This window comes from Ischnura elegans, assembly GCF_921293095.1.
Source record: "Ischnura elegans chromosome 13 unlocalized genomic scaffold, ioIscEleg1.1 SUPER_13_unloc_2, whole genome shotgun sequence".
In the NCBI taxonomy this organism is placed as follows: Eukaryota; Metazoa; Arthropoda; class Insecta; order Odonata; family Coenagrionidae; genus Ischnura; species Ischnura elegans.
In genome coordinates this window covers 5,933,904-5,959,589 of record NW_025791658.1, presented here as the reverse complement: position 1 = coordinate 5,959,589, position 25,686 = coordinate 5,933,904, and the positions used below count along the sequence as shown (strand labels likewise).

At 38.0% G+C, this 25,686-nt stretch overlaps 1 protein-coding gene across 1 annotated transcript in view; it reads left to right on the top strand.

Annotated features, from left to right (window-relative positions):
• The window catches only part of LOC124172737, a 55,806-nt gene extending 36,308 nt beyond the window's left edge, over positions 1 to 19,498 (top strand). The window contains exons 5-7 of the mRNA XM_046552208.1: positions 2,004 to 2,241; positions 7,588 to 7,743; positions 19,206 to 19,498. Coding sequence (XP_046408164.1) covers positions 2,004 to 2,241; positions 7,588 to 7,743; positions 19,206 to 19,342 — 531 coding nt within the window. The 3' untranslated portion in view covers positions 19,343 to 19,498. The remainder of the gene's footprint in view (positions 1 to 2,003; positions 2,242 to 7,587; positions 7,744 to 19,205) is intronic.
• Positions 19,499 to 25,686: the final 6,188 nt, after the last annotated feature.

Below are 25,686 nucleotides of genomic sequence, written 5' to 3'. Positions count from 1 at the left end.
AAGGATGGTTGTATAATAATAACCCCGTATTTCCACTTCTCATGAAAAATCGACGTAAAACCTTGTAAATGAAAAGATGTCTCAAGGGAAGCAAGCCTATACTATAAAATAAAGGAAAGGAACTTTCAATATGGCTCTTTTTTTAAATTACTCTAATAAGCCTTTTTTGCAATACAACAATGGATGTTATAGAATTTTTATAAGCTGCACCCCAACTAAACACACCGTAGTTTAGCCTGGTATTTACTAGGGCGTTATAAATGAGTTTCAAAAAATATGTTGGGCATTTGTTACGGATGAAATAAAAATTTGATATAGTTTGCCTCATACTATTTGCAACATTTTCAACATGTTGACGCCATTTTAAACACTCATCCAGGATTTTTTTTCAAGATACTTAAAACTAGACACCCGCTGTAAGGGCAAACAATCCGAACACTCATGCATGTGACAATCATTTGAGTGGTAGTACAAATCCCAGTCAATTATATACCTGTTACAAATATTGTGGCAAATGTATTTAGTTTTATTTACATTCATTTTTAATTTATTTGCTTCTAACCAATTCCTAAGATTAACCAAATAAAATTTGCATATTGTTTTTTACAATGTCCCAATTTTCACTATCGTAACTTAAGGCAATATCATCAGCAAAGGCAGTGATGTGCCCTTTAACTTCAAGATTACGTAAATGTTGCTTCATGTTTTTTTCCGGGTCAAAATCTTAGAACCAGTGATGAGAAAAGAAACGAAACGGAAATTTTTCGTTTCGACCCGGAGGGAAACGAAAATACGGGGCCTACTGTTGGCGTCAAAATGATGTGCTGCTGTACTTTGTATTATTTATATCTGGACTCCAGTGAATGCCATAACAATGAATGATACGCCATTTTTAAGGAAATTTTATTCTCAATTCTGATTTATTTTTGGTTTTATGAAAAATTCAAAAATCAAGACACGCGTGTGCAATACATGATTCCGCGCACCATAAAATTAGCCGTTTTGTCAACTTCATGTAGTGTTTAGCTGAACCCAGGGAAAAGTACTGCGTCTACAGCATTCATCTCAGGTCAAGCCACGCCTGACCGGCAATCGGGAGATCCGGGTTCGAATCCCGGCTAAGTCAAATATTTTTTAATGGCGAACTTCATCCTTTGGTCTATTTACTGAAATTTTACTTCACCAGGGTGAAATTTTACTCATTTTACTCCGGGTCGCGCTCTGTAAGAAAGAAGTCATTGAGTCTGAAGTGGTATAAGTAATTGTGTGATATCCAGGAAAACTTGAAACTAACCTCTGGGGTAGTCTATGCAAAGATCTTATGGTATGTACAGCTGCATTGCACTAAAAAGAGAAATTTAATTGAAGCATGAAGAAAGTCGGTTGTGAATTCAATCCGTAAACGTGACTGCTAAGCATAATGCTAGAAGAAAGTGTGATTTAAAAGGGCACTGGTTATATGCAGAACATCAATACTGCCGGTCAAAATGACCACTCTGGTGCTTTTAGGAATATCGGCAATTGTTTCATAATACATGCAACCCATAATCTAAAAAAATGGCATTCGGTCGGATGGCAAAAATTCGTTAAAAGTCACGAAATATCGACAATTTTTTACCATCGCGAAGGGAGAGAAGACCTTTTGAAATTCAAAAACTGTCAAAATGACCGCCGCGGCGCTACTAACCTTAGTGAAAAAACTGTTGAAATATTCAACTGTTAATTAGAACCACCGTTGAATCCAACAGTAACTGTAGAAAATTCTATAGTAACTGTTGAAACTCAACAGTAACCGTAGAAAATCCAACAGTGACTGATGAAACCCAACAGTAACTGCTTAAGTCCAACAGTAATTGTTGAAATCCAACAGTAATTGTAGAAAACACAACAGTAAGCGTTAAAATCCAACAGTAACTGTTAAAATCCAACAGTAACAGTTAAAATCCAGCAGCTTTTTTGCTAAGGGTAGTGTTGATAGTAACGAACGCGTGTTCTTTTTTCAGGTTGATGAGAACGAGACTCTTCCTCCGCCATTTGCAGACCCTTTGCCTCCGACAAAGCCCGATCAGGGCGTGCTCTCGTCTCTCTTCTGGGATGCGCCGAACCCTTACCAGTCCCTCGTATCGGATGCTGCGGAAGTGGACCACAAAGGGGAGATCAAGACGCGACTGCACATCTCCAATCGGATGCTCAGGCAGAACGAAGACGTCAACCTCAAGGTTGTCTACACCGCGTACCAAGGTGAGAATCGACATCTTTCAACGCGATGCGGAGATACCCTGGTGAAAATCTCTGTAGGATTCTGTTTCCCATACAAATTTTACAATGGGAAACATTTTTTCCTGTAGGAAAATTTAATGTTCCTTTAGGAAACTTTTATGTCCCTATACGAAACTTTTATGTCCCTATAGGAAACTTTTATGTCCCTATAGGAAACTTTTATGTTCCTATAAGAAACTTCTGTTCCCATAGGAAACGTTTATGTTCCCATAGGAAACTTTTATATAATTTTATATAAAAGTAAAACTTTCATATGGGAACATTCGTGTAAGAACTTTCCTATAGGAATATAGAATTTTCTTACAGGAATGTTCCTATAAGAAACTTTTATGTTCCCATAGGAAACATTTATATAAAAATTTATATGAAAGGAGGACTTGCTGTGGGAACATTCGTGTAAGAAAATTCTATATTCCTATATGTTCTAACTTTTATGTTCCCATAGGAAACTTTTATGTTCCTATAAGAAACTTATGTTCCCATAGGAAACGTTTATGTTCCCATAGGAAACTTTTATGTTCCCATAGGAAACTTTTATATAATTTTATATAAAAGTAAAACTTTCATATGGGAACATTCGTGTAAGAACTTTCCTATAGGAATATAGAATTTTCTTACAGGAATGTTCCTATAAGAAACTTTTATGTTCCCATAGGAAACGTTTATGTTCCCATAGGAAACATTTATATAATTTTATATGAAAGGAGGACTTCCTATGGGAACATTCGTGTAAGAAAATTCTATATTCCTATATGTTCTAACTTTTATGTTCCCATAGGAAACTTTTATGCTCCTATAAGAAACTTCTGTTCCCATAGGAAACGTTTATATAATTTTATATAAAAGGAAAACTTTCCTGTGGGAACATTCGTTTAAGAACTTTCGTATAGGAATATAGAATTTTCTTACAGGAATGTTCCTATAGGAAACTTTTATGTCCCTATAGGAAACTTTTATGTCCCTATAGGAAACTTTTATGTTTCTATGGGAAACTTTTATGTTCCTATAAGAAACTTCTGTTCCCATAGGAAACGTTTATGTTCCCATAGGAAACATTTATATAATTTTATATGAAAGGAGGACTTCCTATGGGAACATTCGTGTAAGAAAATTCTATATTCCTATATGTTCTAACTTTTATGTTCCCATAGGAAACTTTTATGCTCCTATAAGAAACTTCTGTTCCCATAGGAAACGTTTATATAATTTTATATAAAAGGAAAACTTTCCTGTGGGAACATTCGTTTAAGAACTTTCGTATAGGAATATAGAATTTTCTTACAGGAATGTTCCTATAGGAAACTTTTATGTCCCTATAGGAAACTTTTATGTCCCTATAGGAAACTTTTATGTTTCTATGGGAAACTTTTATGTTCCTATAAGAAACTTCTGTTCCCATAGGAAACGTTTATGTTCCCATAGGAAACTTTTATATAATTTTATATAAAAGGAGGACTTCCTATGGGAACATTCGTGTAAGAAAATTCTATATTCCTATATGTTCTAACTTTTATGTTCCCATAGGAAACGTTTATGCTCCTATAAGAAACTTCTGTTCCCATAGGAAACGTTTATATAATTTTATATAAAAGGAAAACTTTCCTGTGGGAACATTCGTGTAAGAACTTTCCTATAGGAATATAGAATTTTCTTACAGGAATGTTCCTATAAGAAACTTTTATGTTCCCATAGGAAACATTTATATAAAAATTTATATGAAAGGAGGACTTGCTGTGGGAACATTCGTGTAAGAAAATTCTATATTCCTATATGTTCTAACTTTTATGTTCCCATAGGAAACTTTTATGTTCCTATAAGAAACTTCTGTTCCCATAGGAAACGTTTATGTTCCCATAGGAAACTTTTATATAATTTTATATAAAAGGAGGACTTCCTATGGGAACATTCGTGTAAGAAAATTCTATATTCCTATATGTTCTAACTTTTATGTTCCCATAGGAAACTTTTATGCTCCTATAAGAAACTTCTGTTCCCATAGGAAACGTTTATATAATTTTATATAAAAGGAAAACTTTCCTGTGGGAACATTCGTGTAAGAACTTTCCTATAGGAATATAGAATTTTCTTACAGGAATGTTCCTATAAGAAACTTTTATGTTCCCATAGGAAACATTTATATAAAAATTTATATGAAAGGAGGACTTGCTGTGGGAACATTCGTGTAAGAAAATTCTATATTCCTATATGTTCTAACTTTTATGTTCCCATAGGAAACTTTTATGTTCCTATAAGAAACTTATGTTCCCATAGGAAACGTTTATGTTCCCATAGGAAACTTTTATGTTCCCATAGGAAACTTTTATATAATTTTATATAAAAGTAAAACTTTCATATGGGAACATTCGTGTAAGAACTTTCCTATAGGAATATAGAATTTTCTTACAGGAATGTTCCTATAAGAAACTTTTATGTTCCCATAGGAAACGTTTATGTTCCCATAGGAAACATTTATATAATTTTATATGAAAGGAGGACTTCCTATGGGAACATTCGTGTAAGAAAATTCTATATTCCTATATGTTCTAACTTTTATGTTCCCATAGGAAACTTTTATGCTCCTATAAGAAACTTCTGTTCCCATAGGAAACGTTTATATAATTTTATATAAAAGGAAAACTTTCCTGTGGGAACATTCGTTTAAGAACTTTCGTATAGGAATATAGAATTTTCTTACAGGAATGTTCCTATAGGAAACTTTTATGTCCCTATAGGAAACTTTTATGTCCCTATAGGAAACTTTTATGTTTCTATGGGAAACTTTTATGTTCCTATAAGAAACTTCTGTTCCCATAGGAAACGTTTATGTTCCCATAGGAAACATTTATATAATTTTATATGAAAGGAGGACTTCCTATGGGAACATTCGTGTAAGAAAATTCTATATTCCTATATGTTCTAACTTTTATGTTCCCATAGGAAACTTTTATGCTCCTATAAGAAACTTCTGTTCCCATAGGAAACGTTTATATAATTTTATATAAAAGGAAAACTTTCCTGTGGGAACATTCGTTTAAGAACTTTCGTATAGGAATATAGAATTTTCTTACAGGAATGTTCCTATAGGAAACTTTTATGTCCCTATAGGAAACTTTTATGTCCCTATAGGAAACTTTTATGTTTCTATGGGAAACTTTTATGTTCCTATAAGAAACTTCTGTTCCCATAGGAAACGTTTATGTTCCCATAGGAAACTTTTATATAATTTTATATAAAAGGAGGACTTCCTATGGGAACATTCGTGTAAGAAAATTCTATATTCCTATATGTTCTAACTTTTATGTTCCCATAGGAAACTTTTATGCTCCTATAAGAAACTTCTGTTCCCATAGGAAACGTTTATATAATTTTATATAAAAGGAAAACTTTCCTGTGGGAACATTCGTTTAAGAACTTTCGTATAGGAATATAGAATTTTCTTACAGGAATGTTCCTATAGGAAACTTTTATGTCCCTATAGGAAACTTTTATGTCCCTATAGGAAACTTTTATGTTTCTTTGGGAAACTTTTATGTTCCTATAAGAAACTTCTGTTCCCATAGGAAACGTTTATGTTCCCATAGGAAACTTTTATATAATTTTATATAAAAGGAGGACTTCCTATGGGAACATTCGTGTAAGAAAATTCTATATTCCTATATGTTCTAACTTTTATGTTCCCATAGGAAACTTTTATGCTCCTATAAGAAACTTCTGTTCCCATAGGAAACGTTTATATAATTTTATATAAAAGGAAAACTTTCCTGTGGGAACATTCGTTTAAGAACTTTCGTATAGGAATATAGAATTTTCTTACAGGAATGTTCCTATAGGAAACTTTTATGTCCCTATAGGAAACTTTTATGTCCCTATTGGAAACTTTTATGTTTCTATGGGAAACTTTTATGTTCCTATAAGAAACTTCTGTTCCCATAGGAAACGTTTATGTTCCCATAGGAAACTTTTATATAATTTTATATAAAAGGAGGACTTGCTGTGGGAACATTAGTGTAAGAAAATTCTATATTCCTATATGTTCTAACTTTTATGTTCCCATAGGAAACTTTTATGTTCCTATAAGAAACTTCTGTTCCCATAGGAAACGTTTATATAATTTTATATAAAAGGAAAACTTTCCTATGGGAACATTCGTTTAAGAACTTTCGTATAGGAATATACAATTTTCTTACAGGAATCTTCCTATAGGAAACTTTTATGTCCCTATAGGAAACTTTTATGTTCCTATAAGAAACTTCTGTTCCCATAGGAAACGTTTATGTTCCCATAGGAAACTTTTATATAATTTTATATAAAAGGAAAACTTTCCTATGGGAACATTCGTGTAAGAACTTTCGTATAGGAATATAGAATTTTCTTACCGGAAGGTTCCTATAAGAAACTTCTATGCTCCCATAGGAAACGTTTATGTTCCCATAGGAAACGTTTATATAATATTATATCAAAGGAAGACTACCTATGGGAACATTCGTGTAAGAAAATTCTATATTCCTATATGTTCTAACTTTTATGTTCCCATAGGAAACGTTTATTTTCCTATAAGAAAATTGAACTTTCTTATGGGAACATAGGCCTGGTTTCGAAAACCACACATCCGTGGCTGCGTGATCGCGGATACAGAAAAGAGGAAAAATGCTTCAAAACCACTTCGCGACGTCTGAAACAACACTTTCAGGTACCACACCACGTAGTCGTGTCTCGTACAAGTTTCCCGGGTTAAAACTGCTGCGGGATACCCGTCAAAAAAAGAAAAGAAAAGTGGTTTGCACGAATCCCAGACGGCACAGAATCCTCCGTATCTAATTCGTATGCAGATAGTATCCATTGACTACCGCTCCGTCGCTTTTCGTGCTTTCGAATGCTTCAAAGCCACTGCTCGACGTCGGAAACTACACTATCAGGTACCACGCCACGTAGTCGTGTCTCGTAAAGTTTCCCGGGTTAAAACTGCTGCGCGAGATGTATCCGTGATCACTGAGCGCGGTCACGCACTGCGAGGCTTGGAAAACGGGAACACGGTGCTCCCGTGAATGCAGCTAGCGTGTTATTGCTTCCGTTTTACGAAGGGGATTCTAACGGAAATAATAAGCCCGGTTATCCTAGCATTACTTAATGCAGTCATTCCGATGATATTGTGTCCGATTTAATTTTTTTAAAATAAAGATTGCGGAAAAAATTGAGCGAGAGTGTAAATCATGCACGGATAATCCGCAACCCGGATAATTCGCAGCCGCATAATCGGGAGTCAGCTTTTTCATTATGATCAGTCCATTTGTGTACTCTTTCCCGCAGAATGCGATGGCCGTCGTGTTCCCGAGAGCCTATTCCACTGTGGGTATGGCCTGTGCATCTCCAGGTCACTGGTCAACGACGGATTGGTCAACTGTCCATTTGGAGATTGTGCTGACGAGGTGGACTGCGCCAGTGCGAAAGAAGCCAACATCATCGGTAAGGTGTCCATTAATAAAAACCTTCACTTATCCTGTATTGGAATAAAGTCCATTCTAGTGCGATAGTAGGGTGGTTTCCTATTATTTTTTTAAATTGCCTAAATGGAAAGATTATTACTCCTGGAGTACGTATTTCACGCTTTTAGATTTTTTAATAACGATATCTATTTTTCGCGATTAAATGAAAAGTGTAAATTTTCAAGTGCGCGAAAACGCGACGGCTAAGTATGAATGCCGGGAAAACTCCCGTGTGACGTCGTTCTGGTTCCCTCTGCCACAAGTGAGGTGACCTTGGGGCGAGGTTCTGAGCGCTGATACGACGCAGGATGCTGACAGGTAGCAGAGTACCATGCTAGCTGGTAGTGCAGGGCTTAAAAAAGGATTACTAATACCTTAGCAAACGAAGAAAACTTTCCGACTTTAGTCAATTTTAATAAGTAGGTGATTATTAAGACATGTTTCCTTGAGCTCTGAGCCTCATATATGCATTGGTAATCTCAGACGATGTAAAACTCCTATCTACTCGTATAGAAACTAGGTCCCTGTGACGTCACGTGGAGTGACATCACATGGGCGCCAATCTGGCCCTTTTCAAATGCGGTTAAAATTAACCATTGCCATTCGTCTAAATTGGGATTTCTAAAACCAAATAATTTGTATATTATGAATACACTAATGGTGGGTAACGAATCGCAATCAATGCCTTTCGTTTTCTTTGATGAAGGAAACTACCCTATTCCAAAGAGTAAAATACCATTCGGGATTCGTACCAGCATTCAACACGTTCAGGTCAAATGCTATCTCCAGTTAAGCTACCGAGTCGTCATATAAACCAGATATGATTTACGCCTCCACTGAGCAAACGCTCAACAATGGCCCACCCAGTGGCGGCTCGTGAGTCAAATGCTGGGGGGGGGGGGCAAACTCCAAATTGGGGGGTCCAAATCTTTGAAAAGTTTGTGTGCTTCAGTGAGTTTTTAAGGAAATATATGGACCATTTTGACTCACTAATACACAAAACAATCACTAAAGCAAAAACACAAACAATCATTACCTCTATGAACTCAACTGTAACTAGGCCCATTTTTCATTAAAAACAATTTACACACAATAATTCAACTGGTCACCAAAACAAGGTATTCTGCAACACACCAAGATTATACGTCCGCCGGCCGGCGCAGCGATGTCATCTCACTAGATACGTCGTTCTGCGCATGCTCGGGCGGCGTCCCAAGACTTCCACAAGGCACACACTTAGACGCGTCATAGCACCAGCAGCCCCCACCACTACCACTCTTCATAGATAACTGCATGTCGATGGATTGGGACGATCTGGCATGCGCCCCGCGGCTACAAATGCGAACTTATCGCTTTATTTTTCCGTTATTTTCCTACATTTTCGGTGTAGGCGATTGAAAAAACTCTTTGATTAGTAGATGTATAATTATAATCGAGTGGGTATTTAATTTTTGGCAAGCGAAACTATGGCTTGCCGGATGGCAAACACAGTCGGGCCATAATACGGCAAGCTGTGGCTAGCTATAATAATGCCGTAAAACCTCTATATAGTGAACCTCTTCACATCGTAAAACCTCCATTCCAACCATACCCCTCCACACCCCTTCATACCAACCCTACGATCCCATCATATTTACTTGTAAATTTATATATTTTTTATTTATATATTCAATGTTTTGTAGAAATGGGATGCAACGTAGCACATAATATGAAGGTTCAAATCACAGTCACTAAACATAGACACAAAAAAAGAAACACTCACACGAAAAATATAACTGGAAGACTTTCGTAGTTGTAGCTACTTCATCAGCCAAGGAGAGAATGAGTGGGGAAGGAGTGTGCTGGAAAAAGGGAAAAGGTGGGGGGAAGAGGGGAGGGGTGTATTGGGGCGGGGCTAACTCAACAAGATACATTCAGACCCGGGTGCTTGTTGGCTTGCAAATGCCAGATGCACGCCAATTCGAGGGTGTGGAGATTGAGGGGCCAGTCAGTGGGTAACAGGGAGGCAATGATTGAAACTTTGAAACATTGATTAAAGATGGAATCATGCGATAAACAATGTGTGGGGACCAGGAGAGATGCGTGTGGGGATGACGGACAACATTTTTATTTATATATATATATTTTGCGCATATTTTTGGGGAGTGACTCGCAGGTAGTGTAGTGGTGTAGCCGCCACCTACACTACCTGCGCCCAGGATCCTAGTCAAGGTCGGTTTGATCCTAGTCCGTCTACAACAGAGTCATCTGTATGGCCGTTTTTACACTACTTCCTCATAGGGTGTAAGGAAAGGAGAATGAATTTCATCTACCATCACTTGTAAAGGTGTGTTTAGAATAATTAATGCATGCTAATATTATTTCTGTTCATGCTATTTTAAGGGTAGAGTGTACCAGTGATATGTTTTGTTTGCTATGTATTCTATTACGACGAAATATGATGCTCATGGATTAGGATTTACGTAATATATTTAAATCATCCCATATCTGCTTTAATGCACACCCTAGATAAATTACCACCAGCCGCCACTGAGCGAATCGTAATACCCGGCAAAAGTTGCGTACCCGAGCGGGTATTACAGATATGATTCGTTCGCCATTTTGTCTCGAAATTTCGAATTTTGAAACGAAAAACGTTAGAAATGTGAAAATAATTTAAATTTTGTTTCATCAAGCACTACTTTTTTCCAATGCGGTATGAAATTGGTCCAAATCTCGTCCAACCGCACCTTGAATATGCAGCGAGCGTATGGGATCCCGTGCAGAAAGACTTAATCCGCGAACTGAATAATATACAAAGGAAGGCTGCGCGGTTCGTCAAAAACAGCTACGGGCGTACAGACTGCGTTACCCAGATGTTAAGCGAATTAGTCTGGGAGCCATTGGAGACTCGGAGGCTGCGCGCTAGGCTTAGATTGCTTGAACAATTGAGAATGGATATCTTTAAGAGCGACACAGAGAACATAATACTAGAGCTACACTATATTTCCAGGTCCGATAGAAGCGATAAATTAAGAGAGATGTTTTGCCGAACGGATAGAAATGGGAATTCGTTTTTCCCCCGAACCATAAAGGACTTTAATAAACGCTAGTACCAACCTCGGCAGGTGTCCTAACACCCACTGCCACACGCCTTTTAGGCGGCTTGCGGGGTATTTTATAGATGTAGATGTAGACCCTCTGAGCGGGGTCCAAGAGACTTAGACTGCCACTTTTTTTAGGATCGAATCGTAATCCCAGGCAAAAGTTGCGTACCCGGGTGGGTATTAGAGATATGATTTTTTTCAAAATCGGTTAATATCTTCTGTTTGCCATTTTGTCTTGAAATTTCGAAATTGTTAGAGAAAAACGTTAAAAATGTAACTAATTTAAATTTGGTTTTAGCAAGCACTCATTTTTTCAATGGTGTATAACATTGGTCTTTTCTTGATATTTTGAACTAATTACATCAGCTCTATTGCTTCTAATTAACGAGAAAATGACCTTTTATCTTGTCCCCGAAAGTAGTTTTGTGGGGTAGGCAATCCGCAACACGCCTTCTCATTTTCTTTATTTAATTGTTTATGTATTTATTTATTTATTATTTTTATTTATTTATTCATTTAATTTATTTATTTCAAAAGCCCACGTACAGCAATTATTGCCAATTTAGTGTGGCGCAATAACAAGATAATAAATAATGTATAACGAGAAACAAAATATATATATGTTACGTGAATCATATTGACCTAAAATATGCCGAGAAACAAGTAAGTACATAAAATATGACGAGAATCAAAACCTCGAAATTAAATATACGCCATGCATGCGATAAATGACGCAAAATAGATATGTTTTTCAGTCAAAAACGTGTAAATTATGTCTGAAGTTGTCAAGGGTAGTCACTAGGATGAGAGTTTGATCTTTTATGCCACCGTCGACTGTATTGACCACATTTTCGTGTAATAGGGTATCACTGAAGATGGTAACTGTCATTCGGGATTAACTATGGCGGTTCGATGTCCCTCTAGGGTCAAATTCACCTCCCCTGCGGTCAGAAAATGGGTTTATTTTTGGTATGATCTAGGAAATGTGCTGCTTTTCGCTCACCTATCCAGAGAAGCTAGCTAAGCAACCGAGGGCCCACCACGTGGAGGTGGCTGCACCTTAGGGCTCCTCCGCTTCCTCTACCCAACCAACGTAATGCAGGCCAGTTCATTTGGTCTTAATCGTCACCCTCCGGAGATATTGTGAAATTGAGATTTCGATTGAAATTCTGGCAGAACTTGCAGCGAAATCACGAAATTTTCAATCGTTATCCTGCATTATGGATGGTGGTTAAAAAAAAACTCCTTGCCTTTCCGACTTCGTATTTGGTGGAACGTGGTTTTAGTGCAGTCACTCAGCTTATTCCCAAGCAGAGAAACAGACTTGAGGTTTGCGAACGCGGTGATTTACGACTTCTGCTAAGTGGCATTAAACTGGACGTTGGAAAACTTGTATCACGTTTCAAGCTCATCCTTCTGATTAAAATTTTATTTGATGGATATATGTAATCAATTTTAGCAATGGAGTCTTCTTAAATGACTTCTAGACCATGAACAACTATAATAAAAAGTCACTTAATTGTTGAAATAATTTTAACAAAAAATGATTGGTCGTTCTATTACTATAAATTGAAAATTTTCATGCTATATAATTGCTAAAATTATAATTCGGGATTCACTATGACGGTTTTAGGGTGGTCTGAAAAGTTTTCAACCCCAAAAAAAAAAAAAAAAAAATTCTGAATTTTTTTTAATTTTTCAACATAGTCTCCTTTTAATTCTATGCACTTCTCCCAGCGATGCTCCCATCTCTGCAACCCGTCCAAATAGTACTCGGCGCTTTTCTGTGCAAAATAATTGTCTACGAAGGTGATTGCCTCTTCATTGGATGAAAATCTCTGTCCTCCGAGAGCAATTTTTAGATTGGGGAACAGAAAGAAGTCACTTGGGGCTAGATCTGGCGAGTAAGGTGGATGGTCAAGCAGTTCAAACCGTTATTCGTGGATTTTAGCTATTGCAATCGCTGAGGTGTGAGACTGCGTTGTCTTGGTGGAGTGAGAGGTGCGTTGTCTTGGTGAAACAGGATTTTCTTTTTCTGCAAATGTGGCCGATTTTCCGCAAGTTCTGCCTTCAGCTTGTCAAGTAATGATGCGTAGTATTTTCGTGTAATGGTTTTTACTTTTGCAAGATAATCGATTAAAATAACTCCATGACTATCCCAAAAAACTGTCGCCATCACTTTCCCAGCCGAAAAAACAGTTTTAGCTTTTTTTGGAGCCGGTTCCCCCAGTGCAGTCCACTGTTTGGACTGTATTTTCGCTTCGGGCGTATGGTGGTGTATCCAAGTTTCATCAACAGTAATTAGTCGGCGCCAAAACTCGGATTTATTGCGTTTAAACTTCGCCAATAGAGCGTTGGAAATGTTCATTCGAACAAGTTTTTGCTCTAACGTGAGCAAACGCGGCACCCAACGCGCGGACAGCTTTCTCATTCCTAAATGTTGATGTAAGATGTTACAAACACGTTCTTTTGATATGTTCATGACCTCTGCTATCTCTCTCACTTTAATTCGGCGGTCTTCTAGCACTATTTGGTGAATTTTGGCGATATATTCGTCTGTAGTTGCAGTTTTTCGACGTCCCGAACGTTCATCGTCTCCCAAGCTCTTACGGCCACGTTTCAATTCAGCTGCCCAAAACTTCACTGTTGTAAATGATGGTGAAGAGTCTCCATACACAGAATCCAACTCATCCTTGATTTGAGTAGGCGTTTTACCTTTCAGAAACAAATATTTAATGACAGCTCGATACTCGAGTTTGTCCATTATCACAAAATCACTCACATCAACTCACTAAAATGACTGTTACATAAAAACTGCGCGTCCAAAATGGCTGAAACTTTGGTTTTTATTATTATAGTATTCTACCGATTAAGGTAGGTTTCCATGGAGTACTAAAGAGGTGATCTGGGAGCCTCCCTTTCCTTCCAGCACTGCCTTCTTTAACTCACAGTAAGGCCTACTCTCTTTCAATCTATCTAAAAATCCTATTCTTTTCCTTCCCCTCCCTCGTTTCCCCAACATTCTACCCTCCAACACCATTTTCAACATCCCCTCACCGCTAAGCACTAACTCCATCCAAACCTTCTGTCTCCTGCGTATCTCATCTAAAAGCTTTCTCTCCTCGCCAACCATGTCCAGCACTTCGTCGTTCCTTTTCCTCTCCGTCCATTTCACCCTCTCCATTCTTCTCCATACCCACATCTCGAACGCCTCCAATCTTCTCTCGTCTTCTTTCCTCAGAGTCCACGTTTCCGCACCGTAGAGAGCTACACTCCAAACCAAACTCTTCACTAACCTTTTCTTTAAACTCTTACACAACGATCCTCTCAGAAGCTCCTTCCTGCTCATGAACGCCTCCTCCGCTAATGCTATTCTCTTCCTGATGTCCTTACTACTGTATCCGTTTTCCTCCAACGTACTGCCGGCCTCGGTGGCACCGGGGTAAAGTCTCCGACTGCTAACCTTGAGGTCGCGGGTTCGAATCCCGCCTGAGTGGCTTGACTACCATCCAGGGCATGGATGTTTGTGAATGTCTAACAAGTTAATTGTAAGAGAGGACAATGCTGTCCTAAATTCGCTTGTATAATAAAGACAAATTATTAAATAGTTGAATTGCTCAACCTGCTCAAAACTTTGGTTAGTAACAGTAAACAAATAAACAATTAAATTTCATAGCTTTTATTTACTAGTGTTGCCATCTTCACGTTGAGGTCAGAAACTTTTCAGACCACCTCGTATGTCCCTAAAGGCTCAAATTCACCTCCACTGCGGTCAGAAAATGGGTTTATTTGTGGTATTTCGATTGAAATTTTGGCAGAACTTGCCGCGAAATCAAAGGGGATCTGACGACGCAATCACTGGTATTAATGCCGCGTGCATGTGTAGCCGTTTCGGAGGCTAGCTTCCCTCTTCGTTCAACTGCCACTGTTTGACGGAGACACACGTCGAATGACTATTTTGGCGAAGTATTTTCAGGAAGACACAGTTTTCTTTGTATACGTTTAGGTGCAATAATCCCCTTTTTACAAAGAGGATTCACGTGGAAATAATAAGGCCGGTGTAGTCTTGCATTAAAATGCAAATATCCTTTTGTTTTTGGGTCCGATTAATTTTTTTCGCAGAAAACATCAAAGAAGTGTAAAACTTGATGCATGTGTTTTTATGACTTTTGTATATGTTTAGTTTATTTTCTGTTTTTAAGTTCATTTGTTGTTTGTTTTGTTTATTTGTGAGCATAATTGTTTTCATTTTGATTTCTTTTATTTCTTTGTTTGAGACGATGCTATGGTGATGAGAGATAAATAATGGATTGTTATGGAGAGAGCCATCTTGAAGTGGATGTAAAATAGGACATTGAGAATAAAACAAGAGTGTCAAGTGATATCTGCATTGAATTTAATCGCTGTGATACGTTGAGATATCACTGAAGTTACCCGGTGCACCCTCTTTCCTGAATAGAGCTGAAAATTGACAGATTTTTGGTGTTACTTCGAAGCAACATTAGGTTATAATGGGATAACCCCTTTGCTCTACAATGACGAGTCTAGCTCGTCATGAACTTTCGACGCCAAACCACGCAAAGAAGAGTGTATCCGATGAAGACGACTCTTCATCGGATTTTCATAATTTTAGCACTATTTAGAGGAAGAAAATAATTAATTTGAAAGCTTAAAAATGTTAAAACATACATAGTATACATAAATCGTACTGTTTGTGTGATTCTGACCATCTTTAATTCCATTTCTTCTTCTGTGTGCGTTGAATTCTTCGTTCCTGGCGGGACCTACGCCCAGAGCCATCTCTTGGCCAACTCATAGGGCTAGATCTTGGGGGAATTGGTTGCATAAACCACTGCCAAAAACACTTGAGATAAGATTGATAGCTCGGTGGTCTGAGCCTCTGCCCGGATAGCAGAAGGTCCGTGGTACGATTCCCGGTTCAGGTGAAAATTTTCCATGTGTTTTCGGCCTTCATTCCATCTCCACGTCACACTGTGTCATCGTCCTGTATTTATGTTTCTGTCTCTTTGTTTCAATTTCTACCCAGTCAACACAACAATTATGGCCACAGTGTGGCCGAACTGTGGTTTACCTGTGGCAACTATGGCTATGGCTAGCCACAGCTTGCCATACTATGGCCAGACTGTGGTTGCCATGTGGCAAGCCATAGTGTGGCTTGCCAAACACATATGCAACTATGGCCACACTTTGGAAAGCCACAGCTGCCACAGATGATAAAGTTTGTTTACGGTTGCTATAGATGCAGACTTGTTGATGAGTTATCAAAATGAGAGTTGGTTGATTTCATTGATATAAAGAAAGTGTGTTAAAGAAAGAATAATATGTATTAAAGGCTTCCACATTATTTATTGATTTAATCTATTTCGGCGTCTTTCCGTGAGTACTGTGACGTTGAAATGTGGGGAAGATTAGATAGACTACCGTAAATGTTGTAATGACTAAATATGTGATTTTACCTGTTACAGATTGGTCCACAAGCCTAGCTAAAATAACTTGAGGTGGATGTGTAACATGTTACTGTCTCAAATCCAAGGCAATATTGTAATATTAGCTTATCTGCAACGTTGTTATGTTTTTTTAGTGGCTAACCTAGGCGATCATTAATGGTTATGTTATGTTATTTATGGTGAATTTACTGCAATAATAAAGTACTTACAAACATCATTTACTAAGTAGGAACTTTTATTTGCATTTACCTTTCTGATACTCTATATCGCAAAGTGCTACTTGGGGTATGGGGTGCCAACCAGAGGGCATTTTAACGTATTTATTATTTAAATCGATGGTAAATTAAAACTTTTGGTTCGCATCTAAATTTCCAAAAAATCATTATTTTTGCATTGATGGGCATAGCTAGGATTGAAGGAGGCATAATAATACTAGTAAAAAGGAATTATTATATGTATAAATATTAATATATTAGCAGTGGAGCATTGTGGCTAGCCAAAATGTGGCCATAGTGTGGCTATCCACACTAAAGCCACATTATGGCTAGCCACACTTTGGCCACAGTGTGGCCGGGGGTCAAAACCATTATGGCGCCATAATGGCAACCCACTATGGCCATAATGCCTTGCCACAGTACGGCCACAGTGTGCCCACATTGTGGCCATAATTGTTGTGTTGACTGGGCTATTATCTGTTATGATGATTGTATACATAAATAATTCATATTTCGTGAAGCATGATGCATTGGAAGGATTAAAATGATTTCATTCGAGTATAGGGATAGCTGTGTTCTCCATGGTTAATAATCGCTCTTTATTTCACGGTTCTCCGTTTATAAGAAATTACAAAATATCATTTGATTACCTACCATTTGAAAGAGAACCACAGAAAAAAGACATAGGGAATAGGAGCACGATATTTGGAAAATTTATCGAATAGGAAGGAGTTAAGTACATATCCTCATTTCGGATTTAATCATCCAAATTGCTTTTTATCCTTTCTTTTCTAGAGTTAGATAGTGTTAGATAGAGTTTTTATGTTACTTCGAACAGTGGCGCAGCGAGGGGGTGGGGATTTTGGGGGATAAACCCCCCCCCCCCAGAGCTCAGAGAAAGTTTTAGGTTTAATCCATTTTACTTGTTTGGATCGGTATTACATATATAATTGTGTTAGTGTTAATCAAATATCCCTCAGAAAGCCGTAAAACTCACCATTTTGAACCATTATTCTTCAAATTTTTCCGGAGAACGGCCCCCGCAAATGCCGATTATCCTGGCGGGTATGCACTACCCCCACACTCCTAAGTATTACTTGCTTCTAAAGGCCGTATCACACTAGCGACTGCGACCGCCGCTGCGACCGCGACTGCGGCTGCGACTGGCCCGTCGGCCAATCAGAGCGAGGCAGTCGTAGTCGCAGTCGCAGCCAATCAGAGAGCTCTATTTCAATCTCGCGCGCTTGCGGCAGACGTGTTTGTTTTGGTTACCGTAGCGAGGGAAGTTCAAGAAGGTTTTGAGATAACGCTGAGATAATTTCGGATTTTTAAAGTGAAGATGGAAGCCCAGCCTATTAGATATTGGACCCGAGTACACAGGTGACTAATAATGAAGTACGTTTTAACATATTTTAGGAACAATTTCAACAATTGCTGCTCTCCATCCATTCTTTGGGCTTTCGTAAACAAACAAGCCACAAGCAGAAACGTTCATACGTGCGCATGCGCGATCGTGGCGTCGGTCACAATGTGTGATGGGGTGCAGTCGCAGCCGCAGCCGAAATCGCGGTCGCAGTCGCTAGTGTGATACGGCCTTAAAATCCCCCCTAGCCTTAATTCTTAGCTGCGCCCCTGACTACGAAGCAACATTGGGTTATAAAATGGGTTAACACAAGAATTCTAAGCTGGGTCAATTTCACCCGAAAGTGAATGTATTTATGCTGATTATTTTTAAAGGAAGAAAACTTGTAGACTTATATTTCATGACTTTTAACTATTCAGTTCGGTTTATTACTGTGCAAGAGTTAAGACTGATATTATTATTTTTTTCTATTTTTTCTCATCACTTATAACTGCCATGTCCGGATGGCTCATTTTGACCCAAACTAGCAAATCAATTTGAAGCCTTCCTACTGTTCCTTTGAATTCAATGTAACGGTGTGTTTTATACTGATCTTTTGCCAAAATGTTACTGTAATTCTTTAACCTGATACCGTTAATATTCATGGTACTTTCCAAACTCATCATAGGAAAAGTGTAGATAGGTATTCACAAATTTGTTGAAGCTAGTGTCCCATAACAGCGTAGAAATTGTTGAACAACTGCAATTTTCTTATTTTTCGTCTAAATTAATTTTCTAATACACTCCCAAATGCTTCATAAAAATATTAATAAATAAACTGGGAAAGAATAAGGTATTTTGAGTAAAATATGCAAACATAAGTATTACTTGCTCCTAAAATCCCCCCTAGTCTTAATTCTTAGCTGCGCCCCTGACTTCGAAACAACATTGTTAAATGGGTTATAATGGGTTTTTTTTGGCTCAAATGTATCCACTCGGTCATAATAGGGTGTAAAGGCCTGTTTACACGGTACATTTACACATACGGGTTAATGTCTAAATGTATGAACGCGAGAATGAACGCCAAAATGCACCGTGAGTAACCACCCAACTTGAGCGAATGCATGCACAGAAAATAGAAACTGTTCTAATTTGGTTCATGCATTCGTACATGCTCCGTTCCGGTCCACAAAAATCGTTCACGCAAACGTACGTGTTAATGTATCGTGTGACCAGGCCTTAAGGAATGGTCGGGCATACTAGTGTTAAGGATCCTCATTTCGGATTTAATCATCCAAATTGCTTTTTATCCTTTCTCTTCTGGATTTCAGCCAAGGTGCTCCATTACGAACGCACAGACGAGACGTCCGTGTGGTGGATTATACTCTGGGTGTTGGTGGGCTTGGTGCTCATGTTCCTGGCGTGCTGTGGCGGCATTTTCCTGTTCATGAGGAGAAGGAAACACTAATCAGTGGATTTGTGTGGGTGAGACAAGAAAACTGGGAGGAAGAGATGACATGCTTGGACTATGTGCAGCTGGGTCCCTCTCAACCGTGAATGAGCCGTGAATTTCGTCATAAAACCTTAACCTTCTGTCAATTTGGAATAGGGTGGTTTCCTATTATTTTTTCATTGCCTAAATCGAAATATAATTACTCCTGGAGTGCGTATTTCACGCTTTTAGATTTTTAAACGACTATATCTATTTCTAGCGATTAAATGAAAAGAGAAAATTTTCAAGCGCGACGGCTAAGTATGAATGGTGGGAAAACCCCGTGTTACGTCGTTCTGGTTCCCGCTGCCGCAAGTAAGGTGACCTTGGGGCGAGGCTCTGAGCGCCGCTACGACGCAGGCTGCTAGCAGGTAGCAGAGTACCCTGCTTGCAGGTAGCGCTTGGCTTAAATAAGGATTACTAATACCTTATCAAACGAAGAAAACTTTCCGACTTTAGTCAATTTTAATAAGTAGGTGATTATTAAGAGATGTTTCCCTGAGCTCTGTGCCTCATGCATGCATTGGTAATCTCTGACGATGTAAAAATCCTATCTACTCGTATAGAAACTAGGTCCCTGTGACGTCACGTGGAGTTGCATCGCATGGGCGCCAATCTGGCCTTTTTCAAATGAGGATAAAATTGACCCTTGCCATTCGTCTAAACCGGTATTTCTAAAACCAAATAATTTGTATACTATGAATACACTAATGGTGGGTAAAGAATCGCAATCAATGCCTTTCGCTTTCTTTGATGAAGGAAACTACCCTATTGCAGGCGCCGGCAGGAAAATGTTAATCATAACTAATAAGGTTAGCAACTCATTTCGTTTTCAAAAAAATATTTTGTAAATTCAGGTGTAGGAATTAGGAAATTAAAAAAATACGCCAGTCTAAAGGTTGATGATAGGTCACAAGATTTTAAATAAATAACTTCAAGATCCCCTTGGCAACATTTTGTTGTGTAATTTTTTTAATTCGACCTTGGATTTTTTAATTCAACCCATCATAAAATATCAACCTTGTAACCTGTTCTCAAGATAAAAATTAACATTCCATATATTGGATAAAAAGAACAATACTTCCTGTAAAAATAGCCAGTGAATGTATTTTTGCATCAAAATTAAAAATGCATTCAAAAATGCATTTACTATGCAAGATAAAAACTGATTGAGTATCGAAAATGGGTAATCCACATATGTGTCTTTAGATACTGTTTATCTTGTTAGAACGTAGGTTTTCGGGACGATGGTTTGATCTCTGCATTTCTTCATGGTTTCCTTCCGCTTCGAACCTAGCCACGACATCAAATTTGAGGAAAAGAAACTTTTAGTAAAGGAGTGCCGATACTTCCCTAGAAAAATCTGGGAAGACATAAAAAAAATTCAAAAAACACCGTTGAATTTCAATAGAGAAGATGGATACTTCCTTCGCAGCGCCTGGAAAAGAGTCATCAAGGAGGGAGCCAATCAGAGAGAAGTGCCCAGTTAGACAGCCAATCACAGTGCAGCTCCCATCCAGCCTACGGTATATAATCGAGGCAGAAACCAACAGCCGACACCTTCGACCTGAAGACTCCGGCAGGATAGCCGGCGAAACTGTTGTCTATAAACAAGCTGACGTGGAAGAAAACCCTGAAGAAATGCAGAGATCAACTGTTTCTTTTTGACTGTAAACGGTCATATAGACTAGACTTGTACAAAAGTATATTGTCTATTATGCTCCTTGCAAGTATTTGCGCTGGTATAGTTTAAATATGCTACATGCTGGCAATCAAGTGAAATAAGTAAAGGTTGATGAGATGGAAAGTTTTTTTCTTGTAAATCAACACTAGAACACAAGTCTTGTTCCCATACCTAAAAGTGCTGGCAGTGGTCGGTTAGACTGGTAGGTGTTTTCTTTCGTTCTGGTGGAGTGCGTAAATAATTTCAATTGTATGTTGTATCTTAAAGTCGATTATTTTATTTTAATTCAATTTTAAAATATTCTGAAATAATGAACACAATTTTTAAACAATTTAGTTTTTTTAACTTTAGCACAAACTTAGGTAGTCTAACTCTGAGTGTGATAATTCAATAATCCAGTGATATAACTTCACGGCATAGAAAATAAATTCTGTAGAAACATGCAGAAAAATAGTCGTGAATTCAATCTGCTAATAGTGTCTGCTTTTACACATAATGATGGAAAAATTTGATTTTCAAGGACCCAATTATGAAGCAGAACATTAGTGATACCGGACAAAAGGACCGTAACCCATTAGGGAATAGAGTTCGATGTATAGGACGCGCGCATTTAATTTTTTTCTGGGCTCAAGTCGACTTTTTCTACATTTTGATACTATATTTAGTTCAAATGGATGTCTGTCTTCACCGCTCCGCTAATATTTTATTTCACTCCCTGAATTCATCGACTTGAGAAGCATTTATGGAATGGGGAACATGCACAATTTTTCTTAAGTACTGGAATTAGAAGGCCTCTACCTCAAATGTGCTCGCCGAAAATTTCGCGAGGGCTCAAATGCAAATTTGGCGAAAATAATTGCTGTTGTAACGACAAAAAGCAGACTGTGAATATTTTTGGGTTGCCAAGGCGTTGTTGAAATAAATAAAGGGGATTGTTTGGGGAGATTTGGTAAGAAAAAAATCAGCCGCCATAAGGAAATCGAGCTATTTCGATCGAGTTGATTGAGGTATTTTGCTTTCTTAAATCCCTCTTAAGTCAATTTGCCTTTTTAGGAACTACCACAAAGCTCGACGAAGATTTTTACTTCGATATCTTGCATTCAAGGCTCTACCACTCATCTCTCTTTAGCGAAGTGAATGGTGTACCGTGCAATGACGTCAGAAGGCGTTTCAGGTCACGTGACTTCAAGCGATATTCGAGCATTTTTAATTAGCATTTATTGACGTTTGCGGAGTACTAGGAGAGTTTTGGCCTATATATTTGGACTCGTGAGAAAATTTTCTATTCAATGAGACTAACTAGCATGATGAACTAATTTCATGCATGTTCCCCATTGAAACAATTTTCAGTCGCCCGCTCGGGGTAAGTAAATTATTTTTTATTGCCGTATTTTGCTCAATATGTTGACAACATTTATCTCATTTTTCTCCTAAAGGTTTACCTTTTAATTTTCTAAATTATCAAGTTTTTCTGTACTATTTTGAATCTGTAGTCAACACTGAAAACTGACAGTCCGATGTATCGGCCGGGCTGTTTTATGTAAACTATTTATAGTAAAATTTTAAAAAATTGTAGAAATAAGGTAAAATGAGCCTTATTAGACGGAATAATTATTTTCTAAATGCATATTTGACAAAAATAACTTTATGCCTTGATGGGTTAATGTGCTTTTAGGTAAATCAGTAAATATTTCATAATTTAAGAGGACGATAATAAAAGTTTTTGGCATGCCGTCGGAGGATGAAAATTCATTAAAAGTCACGAAATATGTATTACTCAATTTTAACCATCGAGAAGGAAGAGGAACCCATTTGAAATTCAAAAACAATCAAAATGGCCACTCTGGTACTTCTAATGTTAAAGCATCACCAATCTGTCAATCATAATTTCTTTTTTTTATAATGAGCTACTTTTTATGAAACAGCATGTTAATTTCTTGAAGAAATTGTAACTAAATTGAGATAAATTCTTAATGACTACTTGAATTGCTCATCAATTGAGGATTATTAGATACCAGAGTATGAAGCTTGATTGCTGATATATAAGGTGCCAGCGTTAATTGTTGAATTACCTATTGGGTGTTTTGCAGGGAAAATGTTTGTATTGAACATAGATCAAGCGTGTAGAAATAATTTTCACGTGTGTATTTTGGAACAATTTAAAAATACTACTATTTTTGGTGTTATGTCTACTTGCTGCAAATTCGTGTACTAGAGTATGTAGAAAGTATTTTTAAGGTAATATTAGAATGAAATCATAACTTGTGCGAAAATAATTTTATGTGCACAATGGTATAGCCAAATGTACACTGTGGCAGCGCTGAATGCAGACGACAAGGCGCAAAACGAGAGTCAATTGTTCTGTGAGTTCTTCCAGCGGCCACCAGGGGATGCTCGGACGCCCGGGCGACAGAGAAGAGCGCTAGTACAACTCCGACTTACTCTGAGACTCCGACCACTGACGTACACAGTCCACCATTGTGAATAGTACATTGTGATTGCGATCATTACTTGTAACCGTGACAGAGAATAAATACGTCCACCCGGATAATTCACACTCAACACGCTGAGTATCAATGTAGCGAACTTCCTACACGCACTATTTTCCACATGTAAACATCAGCATGGTTACTGATATTATTTATTTCAAACAATCGAAATAACAAACCTCTACCCATCTGACTTTCATCAGATCATCAGCCGTCTATCAAGAGATTGGTTTAATACAGTTCTCCTCCTCTGATTCCTCCTATCATCTCATCTTTAAATAACTACATAACAGGGTGGTTTTCTATTATTTTTTATTGCCTAAATGGAAAGATTATTACTCCTGGAGTACGTATTTCACGCTTTTAGATTTTTAAATGACGATATACATTTTTCGCGATTAAATGAAAAGTGAAAAATTTCAAGCGCGCGAAAACGCGACGGCTAAGTATGAATGCCGGGAAAAAGTCCGTGTGACGTCGATCTGGTTCCCGCTGCCGCAGCTGCAGTGACCTTGAGGCTCTGAGCGCTGATACGACGCAGGATGCTAGCAGGTAGCAGAGTACCATGCTAGCTGGTAGCGCTTGGCTTAAATAAGGATTGTTAATACCTTATCAAACGAGGAAAACTTTCCGACCATTGGCAATTTTAATAGGTGATTATTAAGACATGTTTCCCTGAGCTCTGTGCCTCTTGCATGCATTGGTAATCTCAGACGATGTAAAACTCCTATCTACTCTTATAGAAACTAGGTCCCTGTGACGTCACGTGGAGTGGAATCGCATGGGCGCCAATCTGGCCTTTTTCAAATGAGGATAAAATTGACCGTTGCCATTCGTGTAAACTGGTATTTCTAAAACCAAATAATTTTTATATTATGAATACACTAATGGTGGTTAACGAATCGCAATCAATGCCTTTCGTTTTCTTTGGTGAAGGAAACCACCCTATTCTTTAATTAGTGTTGAGGACCTCAAATCCGGATAGCTTGGTACCAAAGGGTTTCTCGATTTATGGGTTTTCCTGGATTACTGGTCTTCAGCACGCAGAAAGTGGTGCAATTTTTTCGAGAAATTCATTGCAATAAAATCATGACTCAGATATTACACATGGGATTATAGTTGGATCCGCGGATTTAACGTCTTCGCTTTCAACGTTTTTCCACATTTATTTATTTATTTTTATTTATTTTAGTTGCTCACATACAGCATTTCTGCCCATTTATAGTGACGCAGTAACAAACATGAAATTTTAACACAAAAAATCTGAACAAAGAGTACAGGCATAATATAGTAAAGAACAAAACAGAAGGCACGAGGAAAGGGAGGTGGAGAGGGAGGTTTATTCATTAGCCAAGGAATGGGACATGGCAAGTTTCACAAATGAGTTTAAGGGCAGAAAAAACGGGTCAATATTGTCTGGTAATGAATTCAGCAAGGAGCAAAGGCGGTGTTGGAGGGATCGCTTAACGAGGGATAGTCAAGGGGTCGGCGTATGGAGTAAGGAATGTGTACGAGTGGATCGGCAAGGCACTCTGAAACTAATGGATGAAAGCAAATCAGGACAATGAATGTGTGAATTTAGAATATTGTGAATAAGTTTTAAGTCTGTTTTAATCCTTTGTTGGGAGAGATCAGTCATTAATAGGGAAGATAAGAGTGAGCTGGTGGACATGTCACGCAAGTGGGGAACTCTGCGTCTTACGATTACGATTTAGCGTTTATATTTTTGGGTCCCGATTCATTCCCTATTAGGACAATGCAAAAATTATCCGTATTCAGTGTTTCCCACATTTTGCGTTGTTCCGCATTTACGGTCGTCAAAATGTTTCCCGCACAAAATTTTTTTGCCCGATTTGAGCGTCTAAGCGGTTAAAATATTGTTGAGTTGTCCCTAATTTGTGTCTCTATACATTGGGATCCTTTTTCTAATGCCCATACTATTTTTCATCCTGAATTATTTCCTCTGTTACTGTGGTTTCAGTAAACAAATTGTTGCAAATCCGAAAATACATGCGTGCCACAACTATGCTTTCTCAGAAAAATGTTGAACAGAACAATGCCTCACACTCTCTGCAGTTTAAATGTGATGCTCTTTTGTTTGTTTATCCCCGTTTTGTTTTACTTCTCCTTATCTATTTTTGTTGTTG